General features: G+C 44.9%; 1 protein-coding gene across 1 annotated transcript in view; it reads left to right on the top strand.

Annotated features, from left to right (window-relative positions):
* The window catches only part of JAZF1 (JAZF zinc finger 1), a 356,585-nt gene that overhangs the window by 327,503 nt on the left and 6,103 nt on the right, over positions 1–22,979 (top strand). Inside the window, exon 4 of the mRNA XM_030932576.1 lies at positions 18,553–18,722. Coding sequence (XP_030788436.1) covers positions 18,553–18,722 — 170 coding nt within the window. The remainder of the gene's footprint in view (positions 1–18,552; positions 18,723–22,979) is intronic.

Below are 22,979 nucleotides of genomic sequence, written 5' to 3'. Positions count from 1 at the left end.
CCTGTGTCCTGAATGGTATTGCCTAGGTTTCCTTCTAGAGTTTTTATGGTTTTATGTCTTACGTTTAAGTCTTTAATCCATCTTGAGTTAATTTTTGTATAAGGTGTAAGAAGGGGTCCAGTTTCAGTTTTCTGCATATGGCTAGCCAGTTTTCCCAACAGCATTTATTAAATAGGGAATCCTTTCCCCACTGCTTATTTTTATCAGGTTTGTCAAAGATCAGATGGTTGTAGATGTATGGCATTATTTCTGAGGCCTCTGTTCTTTCCTATGGTCTATATATCTGTTTTGGTACCAGTACCAAGCTGTTTTGGTTACTGTAGCCTTGTAGTATAGTTTGAAGTCAGGTAGGGTGATGCCTCCAGCTTTGTTCTTTTTGCTTAGGTTTGTCTTGGCTATACGGGCCCTTTTTTGGTTCCATATGAAACTTAAAGTAGTTTTTTCCTATTTCTGTGAAGAAAATCAGTGGTAGTTTGATGAGGATAGCATTGAATCTATAAATTACTTTGAGCAGTATGGCCATTTTCACATTATTGATTCTTCCTATCCATGAGCATGTTTTGGGGGAAACCAGCCCCCCGTATTTCACGTAGGTTCTTTTCTATTTCCCTAAGTGTCAGCCGGTCTGAGAAATAAAGGGAAAGAGTACAAAAGAGAAATTTTAAAGCTGGGTGTCTGGGGGAGACATCACATGTCAGCAGGTTCCATGATGCCCCCCAAGCTGCAAAACCAGCAAGTTTTTATTAGTGATTTTCAAAAGGGGAGGGAGTGTATGAATAGGGTGTGGGTCACAGAGATCACATGCTTCACAAGGTAATAAAATATCACAAGGAGGCAGGGCGAGATCACAGGACCGGGACAAAATTAAAATTGCTAATGAAGTTTTGGGCACACATTGTCATTGATAACATCTTATCAGCAGAAAGGGTTTGAGAGCAGACAACCGGTCTGACCAAAATTTATTAGGCGAGAATTTCCTTGTCCTAATAAGCCTGGGAGTGCTACGGGAGACCAGGGTTTATTTTATCCCTTATCTACAACTGTAAAAGACAGACATCCCCAAAGCGGCCATTTTAGAGACCTCCTCTTGGGAACGCATTCTCTTTCTCAGGAATGTTCCTTGCTGAGAAAAAGAATTCAGCAATATTTCTCCTATTTGCTTTTGAAAGAAGAGAAATATGGCTCTGCTCCACCCAGCTCTCAGGCAGCCAGACCTAATGGTTATCTCCCTTGTTCCCTGAACATCGCTGTTATCCTGTTCTTTTCTCAAGGTGCCCAGATTTCATATTGTTTACACAATTTGTGCAGTTAATGCAATCATCACAGGGTCCTGAGGTGACATTCATCCTCAGCTTATGAAGATGCTGGGATTAAGAGATTAAAGTAAAGACAGGCATAGGAAATCACAAGAGTATTGATTGGGGAAGGGGTAAATGTCCATGAAATCTTCACAATTTATGTTCAGAGATTGCAGTAAAGACAGGCACAAGAAATTATAAAAGTATTAATTTGGAGAACTAATAAATGTTCATGAAATCTTCACAATTTATGTCGTCTGCCATGGTTTCAGCTGGTCCCTCCATTCAGGGTCCCTGACTTCCTGCAGCAAGCATGGAATGTTTTTCCATTTGTTTGTGTCCTCTCTTATTTCCTTGACCAGTGGTTTGTAGTTCTCCTTGAAGAGGTCCTTCACATCCCTTGTAAGTTGTATTCCTAGGTATTTTATTATCTTAGTAGCGATTGTGAGTGGGAGTTCACTCATGATTTGGCTGTTTGTCTATTATTGGTGTATTGGAATGCTTGTGATTTTTGCACATTGATTTTGTATCCTGAGACTTTGCTGAAGTTGCTTATCAGCTTAAGGAGATTTTGGGCTGAGACGATGGGGTTTTCTAGATATACAATCATGTCATCTTCAAATAGAAACAATCTGACTTCCTCTCTTCCTATTTGAATATGCTTTATTTGTTTCTCTTGCCTGATTGCCCTGGCCAGAACTTCCACTAGTATGTTGAATAGGAGTGGTAAGACCTCGAGGGCATCCTTGTTTTGTGCTTGTTTTCAAAGGGAATGCTTCCAGCTTTTGCCCATTCAGTATGATATTGGCTGTGGGTTTGTCATAAATAGCTCTTATTATTTTGAGATACGATCCATCAGTACCTAGTTTATTGAGAGCTTTTAGCATGAAGGGGCGTTGAATTTTATTGAAGGTCTTTTCTGCATCTATTGAGATAATCCTGTGGTTTTTGTCATTGGTTCTGTTTATGTGATGGATTACATTTATTGATTTGCGTATGTTGGGATGCAGTCAACTTGATCATGATGGATAAGCTTTTTGATGTGCTACTGGATTTTGTTTGCCAGTATTTTATTGAGGATTTTCACATCGATGTTCATGAGGGACATTGGCCTGAAATTTTCTTTTTTTGTTGTGTCTCTGCCAGTTTTTGGTATCAGGATGATGCTGGCCTCATAAAATGAGTTAGGGAGGAGTCCCTCTTTTTCTATTGTTTGGAATAGTTTCAGAAGGAATGGTACCAGCTCCTCTTTGTACCTCTGGTAGAATTCAGCTGTGAATCCATCTAGTCCTGGGCTTTTTTTGGTTGGTAGGCTATTAATTACTGTCTCAATTTCAGAACTTGTTAATTGGTCTATTCGGGGATTTGACTTCTTCCTCATTTAGTCTTGGGAGGGTGAATGTGTTCAGGAATTTATCCATTTCTTCTAGATTTTCTAGTTTATTTATGTAGAGATGTTTATAGTATTATCTGATGGTAGTTTGTATTTCTGTGGAATCAGTGGTGATATCCTCTTTATCATTTTTTATTGTGTCTGTTTGATTCTTCTCTCTTTTCTTTATTAGTCTGGCTAGCAGTCTATTTTGTTAATTTTTTTCAAAAAACCAGCTCCTGGATTCATTGATTTTTTTTTTTAAGGGTTTTTCTTGTCTCTATCTCCTTCAGTTCTGCTCTGATCTTAGTTATTTCTTGTCTTCTGCTAGCTTTTGAATGTGTTTGCTCTTGCTTCTCTAGTTCTTTTAATTGTGATATTAGAGTGTTCATTTCAGATCTTTCCCGCTTTCTCCTGTGGGCATTTAGTGCTATAAATTTCCCTCTAAACACTGCTTTAGCTTTGTCCCAGATATTCTGATACATTGTGTGTCTTTGTTCTCATTGACACAAGTATCAATAGCTGAATTGATCAAGCAGAAGAAAGGATGTCAGAGATTGAAGATCAACTTAATGAAATAAAGCATGAAGACAAGATTAGAGAAAAAAGAATGAAAAAGAATGAACAAAGCCTCCCAAAAATATGGAACTATGTGAAATGACCAAACCTATGTTTGATTGGTGTACCTGAAAGTGAAGGGGAGAATGGAACCAAGTTGGAAAATTCTCTTCAGGATATTATCCAGCAGAACTTCCCCAACCTAGCAAAACAGGCCAACATTCAAATTCAGGAAATATAGAGAATACCACAAAGATACTCCTTGAGAAGAGCAACCCCAAAAAACATAATCGTCAGATTCACCAAAGTTGAAATGAAGGAAAAAAATGTTAAGGGCAGACAGAGAGAAAGGTCGGGTTACCCACAAAGGGAAGCCCATCAGACTAACAGCAGATCTCTCTGCAGAAACTGTACAAGCCAGAAGAGAGTGGAGGCCAATATTCAACATTCTTAAAGAAAGGAATTTTCAGCCCAGAATTTCATATCCAGCCAAACTAAGCTTCATAAACAAAGGAGAAATAACAACCTTTACAGACAAGCAAATGCTGAGAGGTTTTGTCACCACCAGGCCTGACTTACAAGAGCTCCTGAAGGAAGCACTAAATATGGGAAGGAAAAATTATTACCAGCCACTGCAAAAACATACCAAATTGTAAAGACCATAGATACTAGGAAGAAACTAATGGGCAAAATAACCAGCTGGCATCATAATGACAGGATCAAATTCATACATAACAACATTAACCTTAAATGTAAACAGGGTGAATACCCCAATTAAAAGACACAGACTAGCAAATTGGATAAAGAGTCAAGACCAACTGGTGTGGTGTATTCAGGAGACCCATCTCATGTGCAAAAACACACATAGGCTCAAAATAAAGGGATGGAGGAATATTTACCAAGCAAATGGAAAGTAAAGGAAAGCAGGGGTTTTTGCTGTCTCTGATAAAACAGATTTTAAACCAACAAAGATCAAGAAAGACAAAGAATTACATAATGGTAAAGGGATCCATGCAACAAGAAAAGCTAACTATCCTAAATATATATGCAGCCAATACAGGAGCACCCAGATTCATAAAGCGAGTTCTTAAGAGACCTACAAAGAGTCTTAGACTCCCACACAATAATAGTGGGAGACTTTAAACCCACTGTCACTATTAGATCAACAAGACAGAAAATTAACAAGGATATTCAGAACTTGAACTCAGCTCTGGACCAAGCGGACCTAATAGCCATCTACAGAACTCTCCGCCCCAAATCAACAGAGTATACATTCTTCTCGGTACCTCATTGAACTTATTCTAAAATTGACCACATAATTGGTAGTAAAACACTGCTCAGCAAATGTAAAAGAACAGAAATCACAACAAACTGTCTCTCAGACCACAGTTCAATCAAATTAGAACTCAGGATAAAGAAACTCACTCAAAACCGTACAACTACATGGAAACTGAACAACCTACTCCTGAATGACTACCGGGTAAATAATGAAATTAAGGCAGAGATAAGTAAGTTATTTGAAACCAATGAGTATCCACTCATCTTCTAATGCAATTATTTCAGTTCAGGGTCTTGGGTAGCCAGAGCCTATCATGGCAGCTCAGGTCACAAGACAAGAACCAACTCTGGACAGGTACACCCTCACGTCGCAGGATCACCCACACGCTCACTCAGATGGGCCCATGCAGACACACCAGTGAACCTCATATGCACATCCCTGGATGTGGGAAGAAACCAGAGGACCCTGAGAAAATCCACTGACGAGGGAAGAACCGGCAAACCCCACATACACAGTGGCCCTGGCTGGGAATCAATTTATTTTTTCTCATTAGTGTTGCAGCAAAACAACATTGAACAAAAACCTGTAATATAATGAAATTCTCCCGGGAGGAGGGAAAGTGCGCAAAGAGGGTTGGGAGGATGTAAAAGATCAAAACTCTCATCTTCAATAGTAGGAAATCAATAGATACCCCAAAACTGAAACCAAAAACCAGCAGTAGAGGCACGTTATTTAGAAATCGGGAGGTAACTGCCAGGTCAAAGACTGGGAAGGCTTCACTGCAGGGAGGGGTAGGACAGGGGACTCCTGTCATTCATGGCAAGCCTCATAGCCCTATCTGACTTTTTACTGCATGCAATTATAACTTTGATTAAAGAGAAGAAAATTTGAATTAAAAAATAGTAATGGGGATTACCAAAGGAGCCAGGAGGCCACCTAATGGGACTTCCATCGACCAAGATGTGGTAATTTGAGCATCACAGAGTAGGATAATGGCTGGTAATTAATTGAATCTTTGAAAATAAGTGAGTCCAAAATGCTACTCAAAATGGGGAAGGTAGTATAAAGTGTGCCCAAACAGTAGCTATAATATCAGAACAGGTGAAATGTGTTCTGTAAAGTAGATTGCTGTTTATAAAATATAGGTATTGTCTCCATCTCCTTTAGCAGATAGGCAGGGACTTGTGAGTGACTCTACAGTTCTAGAAAAAGTAGGGCCTGGGGCAAGAGTAGGAAAGACCAATACTCTTGGTCACAAACAGGTAGAAAGAGAACCTGAGAGTGGGTTGCAAGATGGGAGAATGGCCCTGTGCCCCGAGAAGAGCGCTGGCCACATTGAGGGAGGTGCAATCTCGAATGACCCTAGTAATTAGACTAGAGGCATCAAAGTGGCAAAAATGGCCAGGTGCAGTGGCTCATGCCTGTAATTCCAACACTTTCAGAGGCTGAGGTGGGCGGATCACCTGAGGTCAAGAGTTCGTGACCAGCCTGGCCAACATGGTAAAACCCCATCTCTACTAAAAATACAAAACAATTAGCCAGGTGTGGGGGTGCAGATCTGTAATCCCAGCTACTCAGGAGGCTGAGGCAGGAGAATCAGTTGAGCCCGAGAGGTAGAGGTTGCAGTGAGCTCAGATCGCTCCACCGCACTCCAGCCTGGGTGACAGAGTGAGATTCCATCTCAAAGGAGAAAAAAAAAAAAAGTTCTGTTTCTGGAGCAAGCAAACTTTGGTCAAAAAATGTAGGCGTCTAGGCAAGGAAACGCAGGCTCACTTTTGAATCATCTTGTCCTGACCAAGCACCAGTGTGGGTCCATAACTCAGAACCCCCAGGCACCAGTGTGGGTCCATAACTCAGAACCCCCATCCTCCACTGGCCTGAGGTCAGTTCCTCTGTCTTTTAGGTCTCACCAGATTCTTGTGACCCAGAAAGGTCAAAGCTAAGTATGGAAATTATGAAAAAATAATTCAGCTCTTTAGAACCAACTGTGTAACAGGCTAAATTTAGGCTTGACAGTCATTGTGGCCATTGGTGTGATTCGTTTTTTGGTTTGCATTTTTTTTATTTTTTAGGAGACACGATCTTGCGCTGTCACCCAGGCCGGGGTACAGTGGTGCCATCACCACTCGCTCCAACCTCGACCTCCTGGGCTCAAGTGATCTTCCCAAACTTATCACAGGGTTCTATCCTGGTTTTGCTCATTTCCCGCCTCAGCCTCCTGAGTAGCTGGGGCAACAGGTGCACACCACCACACCCAGCTAATTTTTAAACTTTTATTTGATAGAGATGGGGTGCCACTGCATTGCCCAGCCTGGTTTCAAACTTCCGCCTTCAAATGATCCTCCCACCTAAGCCTCCCAAAGTGCTGGGATTACAGGGGTGAACCACCATGCCCAGCCTTGATTTGTGTATTTTTAAGATCTTTTAAAACTTACATAGTAAAGTTGGCATGATTTTTTTGAAATATGTCAAATTTGAGTGTGAGTGTAATCAATATTTAAATGTATTAGGGCCGGGCGCGGTGGCTCAAGCCTGTAATCCCAGCACTTTGGGAGGCCGAGGCGGGCGGATCACAAGGTCAGGAGGTCGAGACCATCCTGGCTAACACAGTGAAACCCCGTCTCCACTTAAAAAATACAAAAAATTAGCCGGGCGAGATGGCGGCGCCTGTAGTCCCAGCTACTCGGGAGGCTGAGGCAGGAGAATGGCGTGGACCCGGGAGGCGGAGCTTGCAGTGAGCTGAGATCCGGCCACTGCACTCCAGCCTGGGCGACAGAGCGAGACTCCGTCTCAAAAAAAAAAAAAAAAAAAAAAAAAAAAATGTATTAGAACATATTAGTTTAGGCTGGGCTTGGTGGCTCACGCCTGTAATCCCAACACTTTGGGAGGCTGAAGCAGGTGGATCACCTAAGGTCAGGGGTTCAAGACCAGCCTGACCAACATGGTGAAACCCCAACTCTACTAAAAATACAAAAACTAGCTGGGCGTGGTGGCAGGTACCTGTAATCCCAGCTACTCCAGAGGCTGAGGCAGGAGAATCACTTGAACCCGGGAGGCGGAGGTTGCAGTGAGCCAAGACCGTGCCATTGCACTCCAGCCTGGGCAACAAGAGTGAAACTCCGTCTCAAAAAAAAAAAAAAAAATTACTTTAAAAATTACATTCCAATGTATTATTATTTAATACTATCTAAAGATTTATAAATGTTTGTTAGATTTATACTTGTAAAAGTTTATCATTAAACCAAGTACAAATAGTTCTTAAGTTAAAAAAAAACTGGTCCTTCAGAGCTGAAAGATGCCTTGATAAAGAAAAAGGTCATGATGAAGCCCAGGGCTGCTCTTTGCTATGGGAAGCCACTGGAGGGTTTAAGCAGGCAAGTGAAATAAAGTAATTTTTTTAAAAAAGATTAGTGGGAATCAAGAGTTGAAGCTGTGTAATCTTGGGGCCTCCTTCCGCTCTGAACTCGATTCACTCGTTCACTAATTCAACAAACACACGTCCAGTGGCTCCTTGTGGCTCTGGCAGTGTCCTGGGGACTGTGAGGTAATCACAAATAATGACCAGAACTCCAAATACCAGAGATGAATCCAACACCGGGACGGCAATTGATTAGAAAGTGTAAAGTCCTATGGAACTATTACTTCTGGCTTGGAGAACCAGGAGCAGTTCCATAGTTAAGGAGGAAACAGGTTCCTCCTTAACTACGGAATGACGTTCCAGTAATGAGCTGAGGCCCAGGAACAAAGAGGTCAAGAATTTTCCAGGCATGGCCTGCGGTCCCAGAGCCATTAATGTGTCTTTCATTGTAATCACTCATTGCCAATTCATTTCGACTATTGTTGCTTTAGCTCCTATAAAGTGGGTCAGTACCAATTAAAGCTAATTTATAATGATAAATTTGTAAGACAGAAAGGCAACTGTTTGCTAATGTATTTGCCAGAATTTGATACCCCAGGAAAGTTTTAATTTGCTGTCACCGCAGTTATCACTTTTACATGAATATTAATGATATGCATTATAAGAAAAATGTGGCATATTGGGTTTCTGGAAAAGGTTGACTTTTATCTGTATGTCACTGTTTTATGTTTATGACTACAAAGAATGAGAACTCTGTAGGCAGTAAAACAGAGTTGGGCCATCTCCACAGAGTAAGGAGTTAGCAAAGGGAAGTGCGGGCAGAGGTTCGAGGAGAGTGGGCAAGATTGGAAATCTTCTTGTGGCCAGTGAGAGAGCAAATGTGGCAGAAGCACCCGGCAAGGCCCCTGGATGGCGATGTGGGCTCGGTGTAGGCGGGCGGCCGGGAAGAGAGGGGTGTGTGTGTGTGTGTGTGTGCGTGCGTGCACGTGCATGCATGAGTTCCAGGCCACCTCAGTTTCTTCATGTGATTCATGAAACTGACACTGATTTTTACCTCCTTTTCCAACAACCCTCCCTGGCCATCCTATGGTATATAATTGTCTTATATACCAAGGGTCCTACCTTGGTTTTGGTCATTTCCCCAACTGAAATGCTGAAATGAGCTCTTGAGGCCCCTCTCGGCTGCTGTCCTGCCCGCCCCAGGCTCCCGCCACAGTGGTTATGAAAACATGGAGTATGAATACAGAAAACTCAACCCAAGAAAGATGAGTGGCAGCCAATTTTTATATGTGACAGCGTCAGGTTAAATTACATTTTCTTGCAGAAACCCTAACATTAGTGAACATCATTTTAAAATTGATTAATCATATCTAAGACTATGGAGAGCCTTACAAAGACAGCTCTTGTCCCTTGCCTTTGGAAAACTGGACCACAGCCACCTGGATGACAGGGTCCCATCACTGGCTGTCATGAGGCTTAGCCCGCTGCTCCCACCTGCTCACACACTGCGCACCACATGTGGTTTTGAGCAACTCCATGCATTGTGTTCATTTTCCTCTCTCTGCAGCCCATCTCCAGGACCTTGCTTTTCTGTCGCGTCTCTGTTCTCCCCATCATACAGGGGATATTCAATTTAAAAATAAATCAAAGGAGCACACATTTTGAAACCAAAGACCTGATGGGCCTGTTGCTAGCCAGGTGACCTGTGGCACATCCCTTACCCTCCCACACCCTAGCTTTCCCCTCTTATCAGTTGGAGAGACAGGCTGGTGATGTGGAAAGCACCTCTCCTACGGCCAGGTTCATAGGCGGCACCTCAAGCCTAAATGGCAAAGACACTTCTCTGGTTAAATGCACGTGTGAAAATTTGCCCATTCTTAGGCAGCTAGAATTTTTACTAAAATAAAAAATCAAGTAAGCACAGGTAGGTTTGGGTATAAAGGCAAGTGCCAGAATTTAAGGAGCTAATGGCTTAGAGCAAAAGGAGGCCAAACGAAAAACAGGCATTTTGACTGCCATGACATGTACACATTCGTACAATCTGCCCATTTGTTTGTTAAAAAATAATCGGGCCTCAAAACCGTGGAACTTTCACTGGAGCATCAGCAGAAACAATTAACCATCCCAATAAAAGGGATTGCTGGGCTGACTCTCCACCCTACTGTCGCACTCACCCAGTGTCACAGCCGGTGGATCCTTTGTGTCCTTAAACCTTGTGTCCTTTTGAAAGGTAGATCTCTGCGGGCATTCTCCTCTAATAGAGGATTGTTTCATCAGAATTACAAATCTGATCCAACTAATTTTTAAGTACAGAAGAAGATGAATTCACTAAGGTTGCAGGATACATTATCAATATACAAAAATCAGTAGCATGTCCATACACAAATAACAACTTAGCTGAAAAAGAAATCAACACAACAATCCCATTTATGATCGCATCAAAAAAGGAATAAATTTAATGAAGGAGGTGAAAGATTTGTACACTGGAAACGATAAAACATTGATGAAAGAAATTGAAGAAGACACAAATAAATGAAAAATATCCCTTGCTCATGGATCAGAGGAATTAATGTTCTTAAAATGTCCATACTACCCAAAGTGCCATATGAAATAAGTGCAATCCCTATCCGAATCCTAATGGCATTCTTCACAGAAACAGTAAAAACAATCCTAAAATTGATATGGAACCACAAAGACTCTAAATAACCAAAGTGACCCTAAGAATGAAAAAGTTGGAGGCATCACACTTCCTGCTTTAAAATTGTATTACAGGCACGTGGGCTCCATAGCTCAGTGGTTAGAGCACTAGTCTTGTAAAATTATATTACAGGCTGGGCACAGTGGCTCATACCTGTAATCCCAGCACTTTGGGAGGCTGAGGTGGGCGGATCACCTGAAGTCAGGAGTTTGAGACCACTCTGGCCAACATAGCAAAACCCTGTCTCCATAAAAAATACAAAAATTAGCTGGGCGTAGTGGCTGGTGCCTGTAATCCCAGCTACTCAAGAGGTTGAGGCAGGAAACTCACTTGAACGTGGGAAGCAGAGGTTGCAGTGAGCCAAGACTGCACCACTGCATTCCAGCCTGGGCAATAGTGCAAGACCCCATCTCAAAATAAAAATTATATTTCAAAGCAAAGGTGATTATCAAAACAGTATGGTAATGGGATGAAATCAGCCACATAGACCAGTGGAACGGAAGAGAGAGCCCACATGTATTCAACTACTGTTTGACAAGGGCACAAAGGGAACACAATGGGGAAAGGATAATCTCTGCCGTAAATGGTGCTAGGAAAACTGGGTTTCTACATACACTTGAATGAAACTGTCCCTTATCTTACACCATACACACAAATCAGCTCCAGATGGATATAAGACCTGAAGCTGTAAAACTCTTAGAGAACAGGAGAACGTGGGGAAAAAGCAACTTGACATGAGCCTTGTCAATGAATTTTTTGGATATCACACCGGAAGTTCAGTCTACAAAAACAAAAATAAATGAGACTGCATAGCTGGGCACAGGGTCTCACGCCTGTAATCTCAGCACTTTGGGATGCTGAGGCAAGTGGATCACCTGAGGTCAGGAGTTTGATACCAGCCTGACCAACATGGAGAAACCCCGTCTCTACTAAAAAAAAAAAAAAAAGAAAGAAAAACACACACACACACACAGACAAAATTAGCCGAGTGTGGTGGTGTATGCCTGTAATCCCAGCTATTTGGGAGGCTGAGGCAGGAAAATCACTTGAACCCAGGAGGTGGAGGTTGCAGTAAGCCGAGATCATTCCATTGCACTGCAGCCTGGGCAACAAGAGTGAAACTCTGTCTCAAAAAAATAAAAATAAAAAATAAATGAGACTACAAACTAAAAAGCTGCACAGCAAAGGAAACTATCAACACAATGACATAGCAGCCTATGGATTGGGAAAAATATTTGCAAACCATATATCTGATAAGGGGTTAACAGCCAAATTTACAAAGTACTCATACAACTCAATAGCAGAAAAACAAATAACTTGATTTAAAAAATGGGCAAAGGACCTGGACAGACATTTTTCCAAAAAAGACATAAAAATGGCCAAGAGAATATGAAAAGGTGCTCATCACTAAGCATCAGAGAAATGCAAATCAAAACCACCATGAGCTATCACTTAAAAGACCACACCATTCAGACAGCTCTGATCAAAAAGACAAGTAATAACAAGTGTTAGCAAAATAGAGCTACCATATGACCCAGCAATCCCTCTTCTGGACATATACCCAGAGAAAATGAGATCATCACCTCAGGAAGATGTCTGTACTCTCATGCTCTCCCAGCATTACAGTAGACAAGAATTGGAAACAACCAACGTGTCCGTCAGTGGATGAATGCACCAAGAATCTGTGTGTGTGTGTGTGTGTGTGTGACACACACACACACACACAATGGAATACTATTCAGCCTTACAAAAAGGAGATCCTGCTATTTGCCACAACATAGATGAGCCTGAAGGACATTATGCTAAGTGAAATAAGCCAGACACAGAAAGAAAACTAGTGCATGATCTCACTTATATGCGGGAAAAGTCAAATATGCAGAGATAGGGAATAAAACAGTGGTTATGGGGTAGAGGGAGGAAATGGGGAGATGTAGCTTAGAAGTTACAAAGTAGTAGGTACATAGGATGAACGAAGCTAGAGAGCTTTGTGGTAGTGGTGAGAAAGCTTTCCTCTGGACCCCCAAACAGGAATGTATCGGGAGGGGTGGTTGGCACATAACAGGTTTTTTCTTAGCACCTTGTCCCTTTCCCTTGAAGCATCCTGGGATTTAGAGCTAGAAAGGGTGGGGTGGAGGAGAGAGGGAATGTGAATGGGTGCAGGCCATAGCGTGATCTTTTCCTGCTTAGAATCCTGCATCATGAGGTAGACCTGGAGAAGGGAAGCCCCCTGAACGGGCTATGGACCACTGTGACTGTGGGCCAGTCACTTTAACATTTTTTTAAATTTCTTTTGCTATTTTTTTTTTTCACCCAGGCTGGAGTGCAATGGCACCATCTTGGCTCACTGCAACCTCTGCCTCCCGGGTTCAAGCGATTCTCCTGCCTCAGCCTCCCGAGTAGCTGGGATTACAGGCACTCATCCACGCTCAGCTAATTTTTATATTTTTTAGTAGAGACGGGATTTCACCATGTTGGCCAGGCTGGTCTCGAACTCCTGACCTCGTGATCCACCCACCTCGGCCTCCCAAAGTGCTGGGATTACAGCCGTGAGCCACTGCACCTGGCCTAAATTTCTTAATTTTAATTTTTGTGAGTACATAGTAGGTGTATATATTTATGGAGCACATGAGATATTTTGATACAGGTCTGCAGTGTGTAATCACATCATGTAAAATGGGGTCTTCAGCCCCTCAAGCATTTATCTTTTGTGTTACAAACAATCCAATTATACTCTTTTAGTTATTTTAACATATACAATTTATTATTGACTAAAGTCACCCTGTTGTGCTAGCAGATACTAGGTCTTACTCTATTTGTTTTGTACCCACTAACCCTCCCCACTGCCACCCCCAGTCACTAACTTCTTTCTTTCTTTTTTTTTTTTTTTTTTTTTTTGAGATGGAGTCTCGCTCTGTCACCCAGGCTGGAGTGCAGTGGCATGATCTTGGCTTATTGCAAGTTCTGCCTCCCGGGTTCACACCATTCTCCTGCCTCAGCCTCCCGAGTAGCTGGGACTACAGGCACCCACCACACCCCAGCTGATTTTTTTGTACTTTTAGTAGCGACGGGGTTTTACTATGTTAGCCCCAGGATGGTAAAGATCTCCTGACCTCGTGATCCACCCACCTTGGCCTCCCAAAGTGCTGGGATTACAAGTGTGAGCCACCGTGCCCAGCCCCAGTCACTAACTTCTGAGACACCAAGATGAGTGTGGGATTCAGTGGTGTGCAAGTTCCTCCCAGTTGCAACATTCTGAACCACAGTCCAGGGTTCCCCAGCAAAGCTTGCTAAGAGGGTGGCCTTGAGGACACCTGCCAGCCTGTCCCCAGATGCCCACTCTGGGCCCCAAAGGGGTAGATTCATTCTGTGACTCTCACACTCCAAAGATCTTTCCTGCCCCAACTGCTTATAACTATACATACACATGGTTGTTTTTTGCCCTCTTTTAAGGAAATACTTTAAATATATATATTTTTTTTTGTTTCGAAAATTGTGTGGAAATTAACATTTGTTGTCTTGGGATGGTGTGAGGCACAAAACAAGAACATCATTTCATTTCCTCATGATCTTCTGTCTCCTGGCGGGACACCCCGCACCTCTCCTTTGGCTTATAGGGGGGCGTTTAGACAGGACCTAATGATCACCAACTCTACCCATGACAGGTGTTGGGTAAAAGTTTGCCATGTGAATAAATGAATGTATTCATCCTTAAGGTCCCCTCATTTTCCCCTAGAGTAGCCCAGAGCCTCATTTCAACCTGATAGCCTCAGTGCAGACTGTGATGTGCCCCGTTGAAGCCCCAGCTGGCATGCAGGGCAGTGGGCTCAAAGTGAGGGGCGAGAAGGGCGTATTAAATCTTTATACTTAATTATAAATAATTTATTAAAACTATTCCTGTATTAAGATATTTATACTCATTTTATCCCTACCCTTTTTGCTGCTTTGCAGATGTGGTTTCTGCAATAATATATTAATACATATATGATATTTATAATAAAAATATTCATACACATTCATACTCAGGGTGGTGCTCACAGTTTTTTTTTTTTTTTTTTTGAGACGGAGTCTCGCTCTGTCGCCCGGGCTGGAGTGCAGTGGCCGGATCTCAGCTCACTGCAAGCTCCGCCTCCCGGGTTCACGCCATTCTCCTGCCTCAGCCTCCCGGGTAGCAGGGACTACAGGCGCCACCACCTCGCCTGGCTAGTTTTTTGTAGTTTTTAGTAGAGACGGGGTTTCACCGTGTTAGGCAGGATGGTCTCGATCTTCTGACCTCGTGATCCGCCCGTCTCGGCCTCCCAAAGTGCTGGGATTACAGGCGTGAGTCACCGCGCCCGGCCACGATTTTTTATTAATTGAAGCACAGGAGTAAAAACTTGGGAGGGTGTTGCTAGGAGAAGCACCTTTGCCACCTCCTGCTTTCCAGGAATGGAGAAGGAGTTCCTTAGCAAAGGCGTGGAGACTGCTGGGGATTTGTTCATTCTGCAGTGAGTGTTGAGATAGCAGCTGAAGCAGCAATTGAAGATGAATGAATGAGCTTGGGATTTATTTTCCTCTTGTGGGAAGACATGAGGAAATGGATAAAGCAGAGGACAAAGGCTGGCCCAGCAGCTCTGGTGACTTTAGTTTTGGGTATTTCTTTCTAGAGTTCTAAAATGTTTGAAAGGAGACTAACAGCAGTTGTGTTTTGGCCTCAAAAGTTTTCTGCAGGACATCCCACGCCCTGCCAGGGACACGAATTGGTGCCAGCATCTGAGTGCCTGTGACTCGGGTCCCGCAGCCCCTACGCTGCCCGCCCCAGGCCCTCTGGCTGCCGCCTGGTGCTGTGGACACCTGGTTAATAAAAGGGGAACATTTGGGGTACAATACGAAAAGCTGTAGTAGAACCCCAGCATGTTCCTCAGGTTTAAAAAGGGGACTATTCTCAAGAGAGCAAGGGAACAGTAGATGAGATAAACAGCTCACATAGCATTTTATTTTCTTGCCATATACTACTTTAATGCCTACCGTGGGCCAGGCATTGTCCAGCGTCCTAAACACAGGAACTCAGTTATTCTTCACGATAGCCTTAGTGCGTGCAGGCATTCACCATTTTACAGTTGAGCAGTTTGAAGCTCAGGGAGGTGGCGTCACTTGCCTTGGCTCACCGTGCTCTGAGCCCCAGCTGCGCTCCCTCCCGGCCTCTGCAGACTCATGGAGGTGGGGGCTGGAGTGTGCTTTGCTCCTTCTTTGAGCTTAAAGCAGATGGGGCCTGTCTGGTCCTGGAGTCTCTCTTGTGTTTTTTCCAGTAGGGATTCCCAACCCTTTTGGAATTATCTTGTTTGGTTTCACAAAAGGCCCTTCTAAAGATAATCTTATTTTATATGGAATATGTCTATGTAATGTGATTACAAAGATGGCATTGCTTACACTGCCTTGCTTGTTTTCAGCTCATACTCTGTGGAGTCCTCCTATCCCAGGTATTCTGTACAAACTCATTCTGATCCTTAAATTCAACCTGCAAGGAACAGACTTGTGCCCATTTCATGAAAGAGAAAATAAAAGCCAGGCGGCTTGTCCTTCAGCTAATGAAAGCAAAGCCATGAGCCCAGGTCTGTGCTGATGTTCTCTGTTAGAGGACAAAATTAAGTATAAACAAAAGTCCATCTTGTTGCAACCGAGGGAGATGACTAGTTTCACCCAAGGATTTGATTGTAGCTGCTGAGTGGTGTGTGTCTCACCTTGCCTGGGACAGTCCCAGCTTACACCTGTCGGCCCACACGACCTTTCCCTCTCAGAAGTGTTCCAACTTGCAGGGTGAGCTGCGTGGCCCCTGCCTGCCCTGCTTGGGGCTGGATACCACGCGCCTTCCCTGGAGACGGAGACGGTGTAGGCAGCTTCAGCCCCTCGGCCTGATCGCTTTTGATCCAGTGGAGTTTTGAAGTTTTGTCTTCTGTTGGGCTTCATTAAGCTCCCAGTTGGTCTGAGGCGCCCCACCCTCCCCCATTCTGAATGTTTCCTGGTTCTTGGTATTGAGGTTAACAAATTAGCCCAATTAGATGGATTAATTAGTCATTCTGACTTTCTGAAGTCCCGCTGGAGGAGCTTTGCGAAATAGCATTTATAGTTTTCTAACAAGCAAGTTAAAGGACGCCAGCATGTGGCATTTGTTTAAGAGTAAAATGTCTTAAACAATGCCCTACTTAAAAACAGATTTCAAGATTTGCTCCAGAACAGACCCTGAGCAGCGTGGCAGAGTGGTACCCCTGTGTCGCCTGGTACAAGCGTTTCCAAACCGGCTCTCTTGATTTAGGGAGCTATGGCCAAGTACAGCGGAATTTACTGAAACCCACATTTAACTCCAAAGCTTCATGTTTGCCAAATTGTTTTTTCTGCACCACCCAAGAATTTCTAACAGACTTCAAAACAGACTGCTTTGAATTCCATCTCAGTATTAAATGGTGAAGAGCCAGTGACTCAAAGGAGATTAAAAAGGAACCCTCAGTAGAGCGTGGCACTGGGGGCTGGGAAGCAATGGGGGAAAGCACACTGTCCCTTAATGGCTAATTCAGAATGCATAAGCGTTTCAACCTCACTGGGGCTCAGTTGCTCGTGTGTATAAAAGTGACAGTAATCCCCACCTCACAGGGTTACTGGAGGATTAAATGAGATAATGCATATAATGTGCCTGAAACATAATAGGCACTCAATAAACTTCAGGTCCCTTCCTTCCTTCCTGGCTCCTTTCAACTTTTAGCCTCAGATGCTGGCGTCCCTGTTCCTGGCTCAACTGGCTCTTCAAACAATCTTATTAATGCCTATTAAAATGAAACCCAATAAAAGTGCCAATATTTGGTGTTGAAATAATTGATGTAGCAGAGTAAGCCCCTGAAGCACCCAGGCAGGCCCCTGGTACAATTTAGCCTCACACCTGGGGGATGAATTTCACAACTGTAATTGCTACCATATAATTCTTATTAATGTTGTGCTATAATTCCTATTTATTCCACGGGGCTTGTAAATGCATTAGGACTTGTCAACATATTATTTTACACTGTTTATGATCTGTAGAATTACGTCCTTCAGGGTTGTATTGTGCAAAAGCTCCAAATAAATGGCTTTGGGCCTCATTAAAAAAGAGCGAAGCGAGGCTGCCTGTCGAAGTGGTTCTCCATCCCTGCCGTCTTGCACAGAAGTCAGTAGAGTCTATTTCAATTCGATTCTTAGCAGAGCTCTTCACCCTTAGGAATATAAGAGAATCCCTGCTTCCCGTCTGAACTGCGTGACTGCGATGGGCCAGCCCTAGCAGGAAGCGTCGCATGAGCTGAAGGGCAGACGCAGTGCCTGGGACTGCATGTGTAGAGGATCGCTTCGTCTTCCAGGACGAGTCGCTGCAGGCGATTTACCCTCAGAGCTCCTGGCCTTCTGTGTCTCTTGCTCCCTAGCGTGAGGGTAACCCTCTTTTAGTTCCAAATTTCCCAGCTCAAATCTATAAAGAAAAATACCTGAAATTCATTCCTACTGGAAATGCCTAAGAAGTCCAAAGCGTAACCCCGACCCTGGAGATTTTTGCGTTTACTAGGCCAGTAAAGCATAAAGCGAAGGGGACAGGGTTCTGCTCCTTTGGAATTGTCAGGCACTAGTGTGGGGGAGTGTGAGGAGCCTGTCATCGTTGCTTATTTTTGGTTTTGGCCCCAGAGCGAGTCTTCCCTGTGCCTTCGCAGCCACAGGCTGGGCTGCCGTAGAACCGAGTTAATGTTCTTGCTCCGCCAACTCCTAGCCGTGAATTGCTGGGAAGCCCTTGCCCTGGTCTCTTAGGTGGGAACGCAGGGCTCTTGCTCTCAGGGTTGTAAGGGAATAGCCGTGTTTGCAGTCCCTTGGTGCCGCGAGTGCCCTCTCCCTGGGCGTCAGCGCTGCGCTGCCACTGCCACGTCTCCTGTCCTGGGAGTGGCCGGGTGAACCTGTGGGGAGATGACAGCTCCTGACAGTCCTTGCCCTTCTCTTGTCCTGCAGGCAGCGAGTATGACGAGGAGGAGGTGGACTATGAGGAGTCGGACAGCGACGAGTCCTGGACCACAGAGAGTGCCATCAGCTCCGAAGCCATCCTCAGCTCCATGTGCATGAATGGAGGGGAAGAGAAGCCTTTTGCCTGCCCAGTTCCTGGATGTAAAAAGAGATACAAGGTAACAGAGGTGCTGCGTGCTTGGCATAACCACATGGAAACAGGGCAAGCTTCATGGAAGGCAGCAGCCCTTTCTTGATTTTAAAGCAAGTGTATGGGCTGGGGGGAGACACTCCCCTCTCCTGCATTAGAGTGCGTGGGCCTCACCCCTGCGTGCACACAGGTTCCCTCAGGGCAGTGCTCACCCACCACCGGGGCTTTCCCCTCTGCTCATCTACTTGGGATCCTGGCGGTCAAGAGAGATCTTTTGTAGGAGGATCATGTCTTTGATAGTCTTCAAATTCATGTCATATTGGGGGACCCATCAGAACAGAATATCAAATATGTCAACCTATTTATTTGCCAAGCACCTTCCCCAATGGATGGCCCTGCAGGTGGCTCACGGGAGACCACTTTGAAGTTGTAAAAGCCCCAGATGGCTCCCAGAGCCATTTGGTGAGTGTGGTAGGGTACTTAGCCTCCAGCTGAGGAAGTTCTTGCTTCCTTCCACCCACTGGCATGAAAGGGGATCAGGAGAAAAAAGGTCTTTGATATTTTTCTCACCAAACCACCCACTTCAGCTGCCTGTCTGCTGACCCAGGTCTCTGAGGCCTGACTGGGTGTCATGGGCAGCTGGGGGTGCTAAATTTTCTAATAAGGAACAGGGACAAAATGAGCAACACCACAACGGTCAAGTATGGGTCTAGAGGGCATTTTAAAAACAAAATTGCAAACTTCCCCATGAGGTGTTAGCCGCTCTTTCACATCCACCTGTGAGCTAGGAGTAGAAAAATCAGAAACATACCTGGCGTGCTCGGTGGTACGCTGATTCCCTCATAGCAGATCGACTTTTTTTTAAGCTTAAAAGAAAAGGTAGCATAAGCACTTATGTTGCCCCTTCTGAAATAGGTCTCTCTGAACACTCATCTATTTCAGTACTTTCATAGCAGCTGTCGACGTAAAAGCATGGCACACAAATGTACCACAAAGTTAGCATTTCTAGGTTTCACCTACTCTATGTACTGTTACAGTTCCATCATGCAAAGTCCAGATGCTCATTGTTTAAGCTGAAATGAACTCCCCAGGATGCAGATGTGAGAAGCCTCTGAGGGCTGGCAGAGGAGCGCTGCATTTGGGTCAGAACAGGCCTCAGGACGCATCTGTACATTCTGTGTCAGAGGCATGGAGTTGGGAGAGGAGGGAAGGGCCGCTCAGGGGTTACCTTGGAATACAAAACATCCACAGGATTATTGGACAGGCCCATTTTTCCAGAGGGCAGCGCTTCATTGCAGAAAGAGACTTTTTCCTTCTTTCTTGATCTCTATAGAGAAGGCCGTGACTGGCCCCTGGGGCCGGTTCCCCCCGCATCTCACCGCAGCTGTTCCTCCCCACCACTGCCATCCTGCTGCCTGCTCTCCAGGGCCAAGCACCGGGCCAGGGGTGTCTTCCACATCGGCCATGTTAACAGTGGGAGCCAAGTAATGACCTGTACTCAGGCTGACCCGCCAAAACACAAAGGAAATACAAGCTACGCCCTGAGTTCTGGGCAGCGGGTGCAGGGCAGGCATCCCCTCTCTCTCACCTCTAGCTCCATCCCCTTTCCTTATCCGCATCCTTTCCTTCTTGTCATTTCTGACTTTCTTTTACTTTTCCTTTGCTTGGGTTTCTGGCCGTTCCCCTTCCGTTGTCTGTGTCTGGGTTGGTGGGGCTTTTCTGAGTGTTCTCTCTCCACCACTGAGAATTCAATGAGCCTTGGGCTGAAAGAGCTGCCGACTCCAGCCCCATTGACTGGCAGGTGACATGGGCGGCAGTTGGTGGTCCTGATCCCGCGAGGGAAGCGTGAGTTTCCTTTTCTGGGCCAGAATGCAGGTCATGATACGCAGGGCCATAGCAGGCTTGTGACCTCACCTCTGACCAGGCACTGGAGATGAGCCACTCCTACATCCCAAGCTGGCGGCTGACTCTTTCTGCCCCGAAGTTGCTGGCTGGAAGGTAGGGCGGTGCTCCAATGGGATTAGTATTTCATCTTATTCACTGCATCATTGCTGGCTTGTGTACTGGAGAGAAGAGGGTGGGATGAGCTGGGTACTGTGGACTCGGGCAGAATCCAGAAGTGCTGCCACCTCATTTGTTCCCAAGGCAAGTCAGACTTTTCTTACTCCCTGCTTGCTGCTGGCAGCAGTCTCTGCCAGCCAAGTCTCCTGGACACTGACTCAGGATCAGCAGTCCTCACCATTTCATTGGCATTTACAGAGCAGACAGAAGATGAGGTACTGAACTCCCAGACCTCATGCCGAGCAGGGAATGGGAGAAGGACCCCACAGTAAAGCCAGGTCTCCACATTTCCTTCCCATGTTAACTCCTTAGCCTAGGATGCTCCCTGCCCACTGTAGAAGAAAAAAACAATGTTTCCCTCAATCATGGTAAGTTCTAGTTGCAACATCTTCTCTGTAACAACAGAGAGATTAACAAGAGAAAAACAGTTTATCAACATGTGTATTTCATATACACATGGGAGACAAGACACCCAGGAAATGGGCGGTTCTCACAGCTTATACAGCATCTTCAACAAAGAACAGTTAAGTACATTTTTAGAGAAGTAACAAAGGAAAAGGGCTTTGAGTCTCTGGGAGCAGCAACTTGTGGAAGGAAAAAAGAAAAACAAAAGGCAGACAAAAGTCCTGTTAGTGTATTAGCTTGTTACTGTAGATTCCTCCAGTACCATCTCCAGGCCCGAAAGAGTCTAAAGTCCTCTTCGTTGGTTAACCTTTGATCTCCCTGGAAGAAGTGGGAGTGGGCTTTCCTTTGTCTTTGTAAATTTGTGTCCTGTTTTTAGGCACACAGAGGGAGAACAGGGACTCCTTCCTGCATCTGCTGCTGCTTAACTGCCTTCGGCTAAACAGTCCTTAGGGCAAAGAGGCATATTCCGGTCCCCCATCTCTTCCTCTCTCCCTCAGTATCTCTCATTTTAATTCCGCTACTTTCTCCAGCACAGCTCCAGTGCCACCACCTCTGGGAGCCCTCACCAACCTCCCAGACCGACTCCCCTCTCCGCCTCTCGTAGGTCAAATTCTCATCCTCCCCACATGCTCTTTCTACATTGAGGCACCATCTCCCTTACTGCTCCCAAAACCCTCAGAGCTCCCTGTCCCTCCTCAGCACCCAGCACAGGTCTCAGATGTGACAGATGCTCTGAGGGCAAAGAAATCAAGGCGTAGCCCATGGGAACAGGGAAATGTGGGCTCCCCACTGAGCCCCGGAGCCCCAAAGCCATGGGGGGATTATTTCCTTTGTATCCTTCCCAGAGGCGCTCCAGGCCCCAACCACTGAGCCCGCCACCCTTGCCCTGCTCACGCTTGCCTGAATTCAGGGAGCAGAGGCGACTTCCCTTCCTTATAATGCAGACAGGTTTCAAAGATGGGTTGAAGTGCTTTGAGGTTTTTTCCCTTTGATAATTTTTATATTAGAATGGCGAAGATTAGGCCGGGTGCGGTGGCTCAAGCCTGTAATCCCAGCACTTTGGGAGGCCGAGACGGGCGGATCACGAGGTCAGGAGATCGAGACCATCCTGGCTAACACAGTGAAACCCCATCTCTACTAAAAATACAAAAAACTAGCCGGGCGAGGTGGCGGGTGCCTGTAGTCCCAGCTACTCGGGAGGCTGAGGCAGGAGAATGGCGTGAACCCGGGAGGTGGAGCTTGCAGTGAGCTGAGATCTGGCCACTGCACTCCAGCCTGGGCGACAGAGCGAGACTCCGTCTCCAAAAAAAAAAAAAAAAAAAAGAATGGCGAAGATTAAAGGCATTTTAAAGTTTTTTTGTTTTGTTTTTTAAGAAATGTAAAACAGAACAATACCCCGCCCCCCCCCCCCAAAGTTCCTCTGGAGTCCTCTGCACGGTGACAGTTTCATCAACAGAGACAGACCCAGATAGTGTCCCGTTTTCAAACACGGAGAAACACTTAATGATGAGGGAGTGCTCACAAAGTAACATTAAGTGGAAAAAAGGTATTGAGGGAGATTATTAACTCAGTGATGTAACTCAAGATATAATTAACTCAAATATTAACAGTGATAGTATCTGCTCTTTTTTAATGCTCTTCTGTGTTTTCTGAATTTCTGCAGTTGTCTAACTGAACAGATTACTTAAATGACTGAGGGAAGAGACAATCCTTTTGTTCCTAAAGACCCCACCCAACTTGCCAGACACCTGTGTGCTGGTGTGCAGTGGCCAGTAGGGAACTGCGTGCGCCTCAGCCCTCCTGCTTTCTGCGGCTGTTG

This window comes from Rhinopithecus roxellana, chromosome 6, assembly GCF_007565055.1.
Source record: "Rhinopithecus roxellana isolate Shanxi Qingling chromosome 6, ASM756505v1, whole genome shotgun sequence".
NCBI lineage: Eukaryota > Metazoa > Chordata > Mammalia > Primates > Cercopithecidae > Rhinopithecus > Rhinopithecus roxellana.
This window is presented reverse-complemented; position numbering and strand designations above follow the sequence as displayed.